At 41.8% G+C, this 15,340-nt stretch overlaps 1 protein-coding gene across 3 annotated transcripts in view; it reads left to right on the forward strand.

The window, feature by feature from the left end:
• Positions 1 to 15,340, forward strand: part of Kremen1 (kringle containing transmembrane protein 1) — a 74,340-nt gene that overhangs the window by 11,282 nt on the left and 47,718 nt on the right. For all 3 annotated transcript variants that reach the window (XM_076837291.2, XM_076837300.2, XM_076837310.2), the window contains exon 2: positions 11,363 to 11,525. In XM_076837291.2, coding sequence (XP_076693406.1) covers positions 11,363 to 11,525 — 163 coding nt within the window. The remainder of the gene's footprint in view (positions 1 to 11,362; positions 11,526 to 15,340) is intronic.

The raw sequence follows: 15,340 nt of genomic DNA on the forward strand, positions 1-15,340 counted from the left end.
AACAAATAATTCCTCAGTGTCATCAAACATGCAGTCAGTATTCAAATGTTGCTGGTTGTCTCATCAGTATTTTTTATAGTTCAGTCAGGATCTAAACAAGGTAATATTTAGATAGTATGAGTCTTAAGTCTGTATTAACCTTTAGGTTTCCCTTTCTCCCTCTTTTCTTTCTTTCTTTCCTTTTAGTTGTAGATGGACACAATACCTATATTTTATTTATTTATTATTTTTATGCAGTGCTGAGGATTGAACCCAGTGCCTCACACATGCTAGGCAAGCGCTCTACCACTGAGCTACACCCTGGCCCCTTCCCCTCTTTTTTTTTTTTTTTGTTGCAATGTATTTGTTGAAGATGCAATTTTTCTTTAAGCAAAAAGAAGACTTAAATGCTTCTTCAGAGGGAAGGCCCTCCCTCCATAGAATCTCCATAGAATTCTTACTTCCATTGGAAAAGCAGGTAGAATAACAAAATTTTAAGACTGGAAGAGATTTTTAGTCATCAGTTATTTTCAGTTACGTCACCCCGGACTTTTGAATCTTAGTTCCATTTTGTTAGATCTTGAAATTGTAGATGTTTGGGCTGGGGATGTGGCTCAAGCGGTAGTGCGCTCGCCTGGCATGTGTGCGGCCTGGGTTCGATGCTCAGCACCACATACAAACAAAGATGTTGTGTACGCCGATAACTAAAAATTCTCTCTCTCTCTCTCTCTCCCTCTCTCTTAAAAAAAAAAAAAAGAAATTGTAGATGTTTGAGTTTAGACTAAAGGGATATTGAGGACCTTCAGGGTCAAATCCTCCCATTTTGCAAGTGAGGAAACCAGAGATAAAATTTAGGACCCAAGTGTCTGGGTGGTTTGCTCAAACCATACCTTGTCAGCTTGTGTCCCATTATCTAGTGTCATTTCTCCTTTATGCTAATGATTCTCAGTATGTACTGTGTGTGTATCAGGGTCCCTTCCTACAGCTGTCTTCTCCCTATTGTAGATCTGATAACCTCCTCCATGTGATCACAGAAATCACTGCTTTTGGGGAACAGAGATGTCACCTCTGTAGTGTGTGGAAAAGCGTTGGGAACCACTGCCTTCCCAGGGTTATTTGTCCCTATATCTATCATAGGGTTGTTCAGAGCAGAAATCAGCATCCTGTAGTGCTTTGAAGTGTCTCAGGGTAGGGGCAGCTTATCCAGGAGTTTGGGCCTTGAGGATGACCCCACAGGTTCTCACTGGGCAGCAATCTGTAGTTGAAAGCCAACAGAGAGTAGCAGGTAAGTTGTTGAACATTTGACAACATTGTCAGGCTGCACTCTAAACAGTAAGAGGAGCTTTTCCACCTAAAGCTTTGCACTTCTGTAAACTACTTACCAAATGTCATAGACGTTAAAAAAAAAAAAAAAAAAACCAAAACAGGAGATATTCCCAGTGGAAAATGTTGTTTGCTGTCTTATATTAAGATGCTGGAACTGAATTTAATGTGTATTGCTTCATGTTGATTCTAAAGTAGACCAATACCAGCCAGATTCTTCCAATGTAATATCAATAGAGAAGCTAAATTGTCCCAAGTAGGACAGAGATTTAACTTTAGTGGCCTAAAACAAAGATTCTCACAAGCATCACATACAGAGATCCAACTAATTCTATCAAAAAATCAGGAATCTTCTAGACTCAATATGAGAAAAATATTGTTTCTCAGTAGTATGGTTTTAGACAAATAATGTGTTAGTCAGCTTTCCATTTCTATGACAAATACCTGAGATAATTCACTAATAAAGAGAAAGATTGCTGAGCACAGTGGTGCACGCCCATAATCTCAGTGCTCTGGAGACTGAGGCAGGAGGATCTGTTCAAGGCCAGCCTCAGCAACTTAGTGAGGCCCTAAGTAAATCTGTGAGACCCTGTTTCTAAATAAAATACAAAAAAGGGTTGGGGGGCTGGGATTGTGGCTCAGTGGTAGAGCGCTTGCCTAGCACATGCCAGGCCCTGGGTTCCATCCTCAGCACCACATAAAAATAAATAAGTGAAATAAAGGTATTGTGTCCAACTACAACTAAAAAATAAATATTTTTTTTTAAAAAAGGGCTGGGGATAAGGCCCCTGAGTTCAATCACTGGTACCAGAGAGAGAGAGAGAGAGAGAGAGAGAGGGAGAGAAAGAAAGAAAGAAAAGAGATTTATTTTGTTTTAAAGCTTTGGAAATTTAGTTAATGATCACTTGACCTTGTTTTGGGTCTGGGGTGAGGCAGCCCATCATGGCAGTAGCATTTTATGGGGCAAACTGCTCACTTCATGGGTAGGAAGTAAATATAGGAATGAGGGCATGTCCCCAGTGACTGAAAGACCTCCCACTAGGCCCCATCTCTTAAAGGTTCCACCACCACTCAATAATGCCCGGGGCTGGGGACCACACCTTGACTCTTGGGGGACATTTAAGATTCAAACTAGTCAGGCATGATTACAGGTATTGCACACCTGTAATCTCAATGGCTCGGGAAGCTGAGGCAGGAGCATCATAGTTCAAAGCCACCCTCAGCAACTTAGTGAGGCCTTAAGCAACTCAGTGAGATTCTATCTCAAAATAAAACATAAAAAGAATGGGGATGTGGCTTGGTAGTTAAGCTCCCCTGGGTTCAATCCCTGGCACACCCCCCCAAAGAAAAAGGGATTCAAATTACAAACTGGGTGCGGAGGTGCACACCCATACATCCCAGCTACTTGAGAGGCAAGGCAGAAGAATCACAGATTTGAGGCCAGCTTGGGCATTTAGGTAGACTCTATCTCAAAATAAGAAAATTTAAAAAGTCCTGGTGTGTAACTCAGTGATAAAATGCTTATGTAGCATATGGGAGCCCCAGAACTGAAAAGAAAAAATTACAGCATTATGTTCAGGACTGACTTAGTTATAGAGCTTCATAGAGAGTGTCTTCTTCAACTATATTAAGTCTTATTAAGGAGCAGATTGTCTGTTAGATTAACTGCTGCACTAGCTCACATGTCAAGTTTTAGTTGTTTTAATAGAACACCTTTGTACAGTTTTATTACTTTCTTTCTTTTTAAGTCCGGAGGTCTTTTAATTTTTTGTACCTCATATTCCATGAATTCATAAGGACTAGGTTCTAGCAGCTCAGTTTCTTTCATTGTTTCTCACAAAGCGAGCTTTTCTGTGGGGGAGCAGGCTGGTGCTTCAGTTGAACCCAAATACAGTTCACTCTGGCTTCCTTCCTTTTCTGTTCATTTTCTTCATACATTTAAGGACGCCATCTCTGCTCTTGGGGTGGTCAGTGTGCTCAGTGCTCATATTAATCCTCTCGGCAAGAATCTTGCCCTTCACTTGTTTGTTTCTGACAATGCCAGCGCATTGGGTCATCCTGTAGAGGACAGCTTTGCTAGGGTCCTGTTGTGGGTGTGCCTTTTTGAGTATAGCCCTTTCCCTCCATGTCTACCATGTCACCTTACTTGTAGATTTGCATGTACATTGCCAAAAGAACAATTCCATGCTTTGGAAGGCCTTCATGTTCATCATTTAGAGGAGTTACTGGAAACGGTGGTTCCAGCTGAAAGGATTTATTATAGTTTTAAAGATGAACTTTAAAAATATGGCCCATGTACTCAAGAGGCCGAGGCAGGAGACTCCCAAGTTTGAGGCCAGTCTAGGCAACTTAGGAAGATCTATCTCAAAATAAAATTTAAAAAGGGCATAGGGATGGAGCAGGGGTTGTGGCTCAGTGGCAGAGCTCTGGCCTTGCACGTGTGAGGCACTGGGTTTGATCCTCAGCACCACATAAATAAGTAAAATAAAGGTATGTGTCCATCTATGACTAAAAAATTATATATATATATATATATATGTGTATATGTATGTGTGTGTGTGTGTGTGTGTATATATATATATATATATTTTTTTTTTTTTTTTTTTTAAAGGGTATAGGGATGTAACTTAATGGTAGAGCATTTGCTTGTACTAGGCCCTGGATTCAGTTCCCAGTAGGAAGGGGACGTGGATGTACATGTATAATTTGACTGTTTTTGTTTTCTTAAATACTAGGGATTGAACACAGGGGTTTTCTTCCACAAAGCCACATCCCCAGTCCTTTATAAAATTTAAAAAAATTCTTATTTTGAGACAGTTTGAGCAGTTCAACTCCCGCTGAGTTGCTGAGGCTGGCTTCAAACTTGTAGTCATCCTTCCTCAGTCTTCAGTGGCTGGGATTAAAGGTGTGTGCCACCATGACCATCTTAATTTAACAGTTTTGCTCAACTCAACTTGTATTTTCCTCACTTATTATAAGTATTGAATTTTGTGATTTCAGTAGCATATATAAATGAAAATATATTTCATCATGTTTACAGCTGAAAGTTTGATTAGGAAATGCCTGTTTGCTGCATTATAATTTTTTAAAAATATTTATTTATTTATTTTTTTTGTGTAGATGGACACAACACAATGCCTTTTATTTTTATGTGGTGCTGAGGATGGAACCAGGGTCCTGCCTGTGCTAGGCGAGTGCTCTACCGCTGAGCCACAATCCCAGCCCCATTATATCATTTTTTCTTACCTCTTATTTATTAACTGCTAGTATTAAACATAGGATCAAACCATATATGTTTTCCACCCTGATGGCAGCCTGATAACTTTAAACAAAATTGTGATAGAATGATGTGCCAACTGCTCATGTTACACTGTATTTTTATAGCTAATTATTTTTATGCATTAGAATAAGCTAAATTATTAAGATAATTTTATTTTCAAACTTATAATACAGTCTGATTATTTTTATAAAATTACATAATAATAATTTTTGTACGCCCTATTTTGTGCTAGGTACTTTACTTACACATCCTCCAGGTTTTTATATATATATATATATATATTTTAGTTGTAGTTGGACACAATATCTTTATTTTACTTATTTATTTTTACGTGTTGCTGAGGATCAAACCCAGAGCCTCGCACGTGCTAGCGAGCGCTCTACCACTGAGCCCCAGCCCCAGCCCCACATATCCTCTAGTTCTTCCATCTCCCTTGAGCTACAGATAATTTAGCCCCCACCACCTATTTTGCAAGTAAAGAATCTAAAGTTCAGTTTATAAACCATAAAACTGAGTGAAGCCTGATTCTTGAGCTCCTAACATGTGCTTTCCATACTGGGTCACTTTGTTGCTAGATGGCTTCTTGATAAGAGCTTTCCTAGCTTTTCCCCTAACTGGGAGACTGTACTTTCTCAGTCATTGTTGCTAAGTTGAAAATGCTGGAGGGCCCCAGGGCTCCAGCCCCAGATGACCTCTCTGTCCATACACAGTAATCTTGATTTGTTCACGTGGAAGTGCTGGGGATTGCCACATTTCTAGCTCTAGCCTCGGCCTCTTTCCTCAGTTCTAGCCTCGTGTAGCCATCTGCATACTCTTATGTGCTCTCAGCTTTCTGAAAGGTGTCTCATACTTCACCCATCCTAAACCAAACCTTCATTACACTCCCCAAACTCCGCCCTTCTGAGCCCTCTCTAGTATGGTAAATGGCATCCTTGCTTACTAGTTCCTCAGGCCCAAATCCTTGATGTTCTACTTGATGCCTCCTTCTCTCAGACTAGATTCAAACTCCTGGCAAATATTTTTTGGCTCTACCTTCAAAATATATCTAGGGCTGGAGATATAGCAGAGTGGTGGATCATGTGTTTAGCACATGCAAGGCCCTGGGTTTGATCCCTAGCACCAAAGGAAGTAAAAGAAAAATATGTAGAGAGAGAAAGAATATATTTTGGTATCCCACAGCTGTCAGCCTAGTTCAGACCACTCCTTCTAGCCTGTCCTTCTACAGAAAGCTGCTCACTGGTCTCTCTGCCTCTTACTCTCTATAGTTCTCCTCCCAGCAGCTAGAGTTCTGTTAAAAAATAAATCAGATTATTCTGCTTCTTTGCTAAAAATTTCTAATGCCTTCCCCTCACAATTAGAACAAAATCCAAACTCTACTTTATTTAGCCCTCAAGACCCTACCTGTCCTGGCTTTGCCTGCCCCTCCCCACTCACTTATTCTACTGCAGATAAGAGGAACAGATAGTCCCCCAGATCTGCGAGCACTTTGCCCTTGTAGGGGGTCTTACGTTTGCCACGCCTTCTGCCAGTAATGCTCTTCCCAGCTCCTTCTCTCAGTTTGTTCCTCCCTCACCCACATCTCTGCTCAGATACCTGCTCCCCTCTAGGCCCTCTCTTGCCATCCTGTCTTATAGCCTTACCACTATAGGATATTAAGTTTGATTGATTTATTGTGAGCCTGTCTCCCCTGTTAGCATATGAGCTCTGTGAATACACGGTCTTTGTTGACCACTGTGTTTCCAGTGTTGTGAACAGTGCCAGACACATGGTAAGTTCTGAATAAATATTTGTTGAATTAATGAATAATATCCTGGATATTAGGTCTGTTGCCTTCACTCATTCTCTTTCACTGGATACATAAATATACAAGGAACCCTGTGCTTTTTTTATTTGTTGGTTGTTTTAAGCCACTCCTTACACAACTAGCCAAAGATTATGTCAGCTTCGAAGCAATAGAAATAAGGGAGGGGAGGGTCCTCATTACCTAGTGCACACCCCAGTGTTCTGATGAAATCAAGATGCAGAGATAACTTTAAATCCAGGACACCCTGGTTTGTTTTTCTTTTTTTCCCACAGTGTATGTGAACTGGACAAGTCTGGTTTAAAAAAAATAATAATAGGGGCTGGGGTTGTAGCTCAATGGTATAGAGCTTGCCTAGCACACCAAGGCACTAGGTTCCATCCTCAACACCACACAAAAATAAATAAATAAAAGTATTTTTTTAAAGTGAATAACTTGGGCTGGAGACACACCTCAGTGGTAGCATGCTTGCCTAGTATTGTGAGACATTGGGTTCAATCCCTAGCACTACATAAAATAAAGAAAATAAAGGTATTGTGTCCGTCTACGACTAAGAATATTTTTAAAAAAGTGAATAACATTTAAAAATAATAATAATCATTAAAATCTGGCACATTGCCTCAGTTTCCCTAGTGTAATTGAAAATAAGATTGAGTTCCAGGAAAACAGACAAAAACAGACAAGCCTGCACGTTCCCATTCCTGTTTTCAGATGACATCTTATCCCCATTCATGAGTACGGTCACATGTATGGATGGCTGCCACATTCTTTTGTATTACAAATCAAGTCATCCGAGCCTCTGGGAACATGACCTACAGGTTGCTGTGGATTGTGGGGCTGCCCATTGGTCGGCCTGAATTTCTGGCTCCTCACCACTTCTTTTTTTTTTTAATTTATTTTTTAATGTATGCGTTTAAAGTGTATGGGGCTGGGGATGTGGCTCAAGCGGTAGCGCGCTCGCCTGGCATGCGTGCAGCCCGGGTTCGATCCTCAGCACCACATACAAAGATGTTGTGTCCGCCGAGAACTAAAAAATAAATATTAAAAAAAAAAAATAATAATAATAATAAAGTGTAAAACATATTGTTTTTATATGTAAGATCTGATAGGAGAAAAAGATATATTAACACATGATAATTAATTTTTTTTAAATGTAAATTTTGAATGTACATTCCAGGAATGTAAGCAAGGTCAGTCTTTTTTTTTTTTTTTTTTTTTTTTTAAATTTATTTATTTATCTTTAGTTTTCGGCAGATACAAATCTTTGGTTGTATGTGGTGCTGAGGATCGAACCCGGGCTGCACGCATGCCAGGCGAGCACGCTACCGCTTGAGCCACATCCCCAGCCCAACACATGATAATTAAAATTCTAGCAATTGGCAAAGTTTGGTTTGGTGTTCTTAGAATCATCTAGTCTTGAGGCTCCCAAAGCTGATGATGTACCAGAATCACCTGGGCAGCAGCGGTTTTTTTTTTTTTTTCTTAGAATTTTTTTTTAATATTTATTTTTTAGTTTTCGGCGGACACAACATCTTTGTTTGTATGTGGTGCTGAGGATCGAACCCAGGCCGCACGCATGCCAGGCGAGTGCGCTACCGATTGAGCCACATCCCCAGCCCTGGGCAGCGGGGTTTTGTTGTTGTGTTGTTGTTTTGTTTTTGGTACCAAGGATTGAATCCAGGGATGCTTAATCACTGAGCCATGTCCTTAGGCCATTTTTATTTTTATTTTGAGACACGGTCTCACTGGGTTGCTTAGCACCTCACTAAGTTGCTGAGGCTGGCTTTGAACTCTGGATTCTCCTGCCTCAGCCTCCTCAGCCTCTGGGATTACAGGCATGCACCACCATGCCCAGCTGGGCAGTGTTTTAGTAATGCAGGTTTTCAGATTCTACTCTAGCCCTGAGGTTGGAATAGGGCTCTGGTTTGGTCCATACCATACATGTTCATATTGTTTCTCTCTACCTTTCCCACCTCTCTGTCAGATCAAATGCAGTTGCCCCATGGTATCCATAGGGTATTTTTTCCAGAACCCTAAGGATACCAAAATCTGCTGATACTCAAGTCCCTTATATAAAATGTCATATAACTTGCATGTAACCTGTACATATCCTCCCATATACCTTAAATCATGTTGAGATTATTTTTAATACCTAGTACAATATAAATGCTATATAAATAGTTGTTATATGTACTTCTTAGAAAATAATGACAAGGTAAAAAAAAGGTCTGCACATGTTCAGTTGCAGATGCAATGTTTTCTCTGAATATTTTGGTTGGTCGACTTGGTAGATGTAGAACCTTTGGATATTCAGGGCTGATCTTCTACTCTTTTTTTTTTTTTTTAGAGAGAGAGAGAGAATTTTAATATTTATTTTTAAGTTTTTGGCGAACATAACATCTTTGTTGGTATGTGGTGCTGAGGATCAAACCCAGGCCGCACACATGCCAGGCGAGCACGCTACCGCTTGAGCCACATCCCCAGTCCCTACTCTTTAAAAAAAAAAAAAAAAAAAATTTTTGTTGTAAATGGACACAATACCTTTATTTTTTTAAATTTATTTTTATGTGGTGCTGGAGAGAGAACCCAGGGCCTCACACGTGCTAGGTGCTTGCCTCTACCTCTGAGCCACAACCCCAGCCCCTGATCTTATATTCTTAGTGATAATAAGTGCTCGAAACAAAGGGCAGGAAAAGAGCAGTGGAGATGATGGAAGGGCTTTCTGAGGAGGTGACATTTAGTCTGCAACCGGAAGTATTAGAGGAAGAACATTTCAGGCAGGAAATAGCGTGGTGTGTTCACAGAATTAAAAGCAGACCAGTGTGGCTGGAGCATGGCCAGGGACTAAGGGAAACCTTGGTGCCAGGGGAAGAAGGGGCTGGGGCCACATCACACAGGCCCTGCAGACACCATGAAGAGTTGGGGTTTGTTCCAAGGGCTTTTGTTCCCCTGATATATTTGAGTTCTGTCTGGAGAATAGAATGTAGAAGAACAAAAGGGGGAAATTGTGAGGCCTAGACAGTTCTGTCGCAAGTGGGACTGAAACAGTGGTACTGAAGGTAGAGGGGAGGTGGCAGTTTCAAGGTACGAGGACTTGCAGGTGAATGGGGAGCCTGGGGAGGGCGAGGATGGAGAGTAGGCAGACTCGAGAGGGTTCTGCTAGAGGTAGTGTAGGGTGGGTATCCACTTGCCTCCTTTGTAAATGGAGTCACTAAAGGGTCCCTTTCTACTGGACTGGTGGTGAGTCTTCATCTGTAAAGCTCCTAGAACGGAGCTTAGCACACAGTAAAGCACTGTGTAAATATCAGAGCCGATGTGGATGACAGTGATTAGTCCAAAGTTGCACAGCTGGTCAGCAAGTCCCCAAGAAGAAGCCAAAACTGAGCCTCTTGGTTAGCATTTGCTGTGCTGTGCTGAGCTGCCTCCTTCAGTTACCTTTGAATTTAGCTATGTACACTCTGTGGAGGCCTGGCTGTCATGGTACACGACGAGTCCCACTTAGTGTAACATCTGAGTGTTGCACCAAACTTGATTAAATTGCTGATGTTTTCCCCGTAGCCTAGATTCCAGATTCTTTTGGCTATCCATAAAATTCTGCCATTTCAGACAAAACACAGGTCCTGCATGGTGGGAGGAAGGGGGAACTGAAGGGGAGATGTGTGAAGAGTTTTTAAATATTAAAAGAAATACATTCCAGGGACTGGGGTTGTGGCTCAGCAGTAGAGTGCTTGCTTAGCACGTGCAAGGCATTGGGTTTGATCCTCAGCACCACATTAAAAAAATGTAAATAAAATAAAGGTATTTTGTTCAACTACAACTAAAAAAAAAATATTTAAAAAAGAGGAAATACATTCCATAATATCAGTGTGCTCATGTCGTCCACACGCTGCATAGGCATGGGTAGGCATGTACCCTCACCAACAGGAGGCATTGTTCAGAGTCCTTAGTATCGGAAGTTACAGGTCACTGCATGCCAGAAGAAGGGAAGAAGGAAAGCTAAGAATGTGAGGGTAACTCCCCCAGACTGTCAGGTTTCTAGTGATACATCTTGGAGAAGTGTTTGAAGTGCTTCTCTCTGTCAGTTTCAACTAAGTTAATTTTAAAAAATCGCTGTTTGTACTGTGCCTTTCTCATGAACCTCTGTGAGTTTAATGCATACAGTATGTGGGTGGAAGCCTGTCAGCCTCAGTTCCCATCCCCCTAGAGATTTTAGAAGATTTTAGAAGCACATGATTGCACCTGCAAGGATTTGCCACGTTATGAAATGGGGCCTGAGACTACTTTCTGTGTATCCTATAGGAAAGACTTTCAGAAGGAGGTGAGAGAAGATGCCCCTCTGGTCTTTCCTTGCTCGGGCCCACTGCCTGTTTTGTTGCACCTATCTCCAGACAGCATGGGGAGGACTGTTCCTCATTATCAGGGAATGTGAGTCAGTCCCAGATTTGTGTGATTGGGATTCCAAAGCATTGCTGTATCCGATGGTCTTATTAAATCCAAGTGTCAGTGCAGCCTTTTAGACTGTAGGGGAGAAGATCTCAGTTACAGCTGGTGACCTGGTTCTAGTTACCACACAGAGACACTGGCGAGAGCAATGACCCCCTCCGAGTACCCAGAATTCTACAGGCATGGCTGTTACCAACTGTTCCCAGATTTGGGGGTTTCCTGGTTCACTTTATAGGCTTCAGTACATCTCAGCTTCCTGTTTATATCCTAGATAGGATCTGTATACTTTAAGGGAAAATGTCCTAGTGTCCCAGTGTCCCAGCAAGCTAGTGCCAAGATTAGCCTAGCGTTTGCAGGGACCTTCTTTCAGATTTACTTGGTTCTAGCACTGTTAACTGTGGAGTGTTCAGGATCTAACAAAGTACTATCCATTTCCAGTTTGGTCCAAACAAAACAGATAAAAAACATCAACCAGAGAGGGAGTAGACTATAAATGTTGCCAGGAAATTAGTCTGCTCTGTCTTTTCTTTCTCTAGAGTGTTTCACAGCCAATGGTGCCGATTATAGGGGAACACAGAACTGGACAGCACTGCAAGGTGGCAAGCCGTGTCTGTTCTGGAACGAGACTTTCCAGCACCCGTACAACACTCTGAAATACCCCAATGGGGAGGGCGGCCTGGGCGAGCATAACTACTGCAGGTAAGAAGGGGCCACGGGACTGTAGAGATAAGTCTTTGATCTCTTGTTCTAACCCTGCTCATGATAAGGAAAGTGTTCTTGCTTCCTTTGAGCCAACTCAGAAAGCCTTTCTTGTCACGATTTTCTAAATCTTCCCACACCATAGACAGACAGACAGACAGACACACACACACACACACACACACACAAATAATCTGTGACTCTTTTCAACCTATTTGCTTTGATATTTACTGGCTTTTAGAGCACTGCTGTCCTGTCAGATCACTAACCTGTCAACTTATCACTTTGGGAGGGTTTTCCTAGTTGGCTACCAGTGGACAATTCACAGACAGCAAAGCTTCTGAAGCTGGTGAGAATGTACTATTCAGACTGTCTAGGACCCGAACCTCCCTCTGCTTCTTAGCAGGAGAAGCTGACTGCCAGCCAGACAAGGATAACTTGGGAACAGCTGTATCCATCGGATTTGTGCTCTTTATTTCTTTTCAGTAGACTAAGGTGTTTCTTTACTTTTCATCTCCTGTCTGACTTTAGCAAGGGTCATGTGGTGTCATCTCCCCCCTACACACACACCTGCAGATGGGGTTTGGCTGTGTTGCCGAGGCTGGTTTCTGCCTCAGCCTCCCCCTCCCAAGTAGCGGGGCTATGGGTGTGTGCCACCATGCCTGGCTAGCAAGAGCTCTGGATTTCACATCCATTGTGCTTCAGATGTGTATTCATGATCTCCTGGGGAGATGATCCTTGGCTTTGATCAGGTTCTCCAAGCTTTCTGCGATGAAAATAAGATAAGAATCACTGTTATGTAGGGACCAGAGCAAAGATTCTTAACACCTTTGGTTGTATCTTTTAGCTACTTACCCCCAAGATCCTGATTACATGACTCATGGTTCAGCAATGTGTTGAATTTAATCATTATTAGGACAGGTGCAAAGGCTGCCTCTTGAGCCATGAGGCCAGGGGAAAATGATTGCTGAGCTACACTCTGTGTCCCGGGTTCTGTAAGTATGTTGGCCTCTCAATCATATGGCCCTGTTGACCCAGCTGAACCAACACCTGTGTTCCTGCATTGCAGGGACCACGCTGTTTACCTCTGCCCTCATGTGCCTTTGCTGACACTCTAGGGCCCTCGTGGTTACCTGGCGTCCCCAGGCCTGCGGTCCGTGTTTTCTTCATGTTGCCCCTCAGCTCTTGCCATCACTTCTGTCTTAGCTTATGTCCAATGACCATCCCCCCATAGTTGCTGCTGCTTTATTTTTTCATTTGTTACTATGGAAGTATTAAAATTTGTTCCAAAATCACAGATATCTGTTGCTTAGATAAAGTCTCCCATTTTACCTCTTTCCTTGAAACCCTCCCCACCCAGCCCTACTATTGTACATGTGCTACCTCCCAATTTGCTATCTTTGTATTTTATAGTTAAAGTTACATATGTTCACTGAACAATTGTTTCATTTTATTTTCAAAGTTGTACATATTTAATTTCTTGCATAAATAAAAAAAATTAGTCACTCTCTATTTCTGGCATATTACCTTCCCCTAATTTGCTATTCATAGGAATAGTTGATTTGGGCTAGGAAGGATGTTTAGGCAGAGAAACAAGTATTTATTATTTATGTTTACATAGTTACTTATCTTGTTGAACAGCGAATCTCCTTTTCTTTTTCTTGTTTGTTTTGTGTTGTATTTTTTTTTTTTAAAGCTTTTTTTTTTTTTTTTTTTTTTTTTTTTTTAGAGAGAGTGTGTGTGTGAGAGTGAGTGAGTGAGAGAGAGAGAGAGAGAGAGAGAGAGAGAGAGAGAATTTTAATATTTTTTATTCTTTAGTTTTTGGCGGACACAACATCTTTGTTTGTATGTGGTGCTGAGGATCGAACCCGGGCCGCACGCATGCCAGGCGAGCGCGCTACCACTTGAGCCACATCCCCAGCCCCTTGTGTTGTATTTTTGGTGATGAAGTCTTGCTAACCCTAACCCTAACCCTTAGCGTTCCAAGTGTAGCTGAGATCATGGACAGACGCACTGTGCCTGGTTGCTGCTGCTATAGTTTCTCCTCCTCCTAGTGAGCTGGAGATTGAACCCAGGGATTCTAACGTGGTAGGCAAGGGCTTTACCTCTGAGATATACTCCCAAACCTCTAAAGTGTCTCTTAGTAGTAGACTTTTGGTTTATTCTACTACTCTCTTGCTTTCTGTCAAGCAGGTCTTCTCAGAAGAGCTCCTGTTTTTGTTTTTGATTTTAGGGTACTGGAGATTTAACCCGGAGGCCCTTAACCACTGAGCCCCAGCCCCAGCCCTAGCCCTTTTTATTTTGAGACAGGCTCTTACTCAGTTGCTTAGAGCCTTGCCGAGTTGCTGAGTCTGGCCTTGACTTGCAATCCTCTGTCCCAGCCTCCCAAACTGCTGGTATTACAGGCATGTGCCACCACACCCGGCAGAGCTCCTGTTTTAAAATTTGACTTTCAGTTAAATTTTAAATTTCCAATGAGACTTAATTTATAATTAAATAAATTTATAGTTTATTTATATGAAAAAGTTTTGTGTTTTTTTTTTTCCCTGACAGTTTAGCACCCATCTCTACTCATAGCCTTCCAGAAACACACAAGTAAATATCCATTAAGAGATCAGTGAGGGCCAGGAGCACCTTTCTCCTGAGCCCCAGCCAGCTGCAACCCTCTCCTTTGATTTGATGGAATGTACCAGACCTGAATTACCAGTTTATACTTCAAAAAAGGGAGGCTGAAATTATCCCATCAGAGAGTCCAGGCCTTTTGTTTCAGCACTTACAGTGAAGTAAGGATGAATTTGCTTGTTCTTTATTTAAGCTATTCTGATGCCTTTCAGAGTGGCTTTGACATTGATAATAAACAGTTGTTTTCTAAGGGCTTTACCCAATACTACATCAAAGCTGAACACTGAATGGAGGGAGGAAAATGACAGTGAAATACTGTTTAAAGAAGGGCTTTGTACAAGTTCTCCTACTTTGATTTCTCAGCTGTCACCCGACACCATGTTTGTCTTGTGTGACTTTTCAGACCCATCGCATCTGAGATGTCTGAGTTGGCAAGTGATGGGAATGTTCTTCTCTGGGATGGGCTGGAGATATTTGGATTAGAGGGAAAGGCAGAGACTGGGAAGAGCAGAGTTGGGGCTGGCACCTGCCTTTGGGCACAAGAAATAAAGGGACCCTTTGTGCCTCAGGGAAGCTTATCTTTTGGACCATACAATAGGCTTATCCCGCTCAAGCTTGATAGGGGTTGCTCCAAAGCTCCCAGCAGTGGGGTCTTTATGCCCATTTCCGGCCTAACTGGAGTATTAAGTTTCCAGTATCCTGAGTCTAAATAAAAGAACCTTGGGAAGTGGTGAAGAGAGGCGAAGCTTCTCTGTGTGTCCAGTAGTCCTTGCCATTATTTGATCCACTTCAACAGCATCACATGATGTCTCTGAATTGAAAAGATCCTAAAGGGCATTTATTCCAAGCTGTTCTTATTTAGAAAGAGAATAAATAAATCTTTTAAAAATATTGCTATATCCTAAGTTTGTGCCAGGATGACAAGATCACAGGTTCTAACTGAAACTTGGCACTGTTTTCTTCAGAATTTCTAAGGAGTCAGAGTTTGGGTAAGAAATAGGACCCATTTCTGTCAAATGTGAGGTGACCAGCTTGTTTCTAGTGGGAACTTGCCAGTGGGGTCTATATTTTGTGAATTCTTATTTTACCTTTTAAATATTATACTTTTGGAGCCAGGCATGGTGGTGTACAACTGTAATCCAAGCAATTCGTGAGGCTGAGGCAGGAGGATCACAAGTTCAAGGCCACCCTAA

Source organism: Callospermophilus lateralis, chromosome 1 (assembly GCF_048772815.1).
Source record: "Callospermophilus lateralis isolate mCalLat2 chromosome 1, mCalLat2.hap1, whole genome shotgun sequence".
Classification (NCBI taxonomy): domain Eukaryota; kingdom Metazoa; phylum Chordata; class Mammalia; order Rodentia; family Sciuridae; genus Callospermophilus; species Callospermophilus lateralis.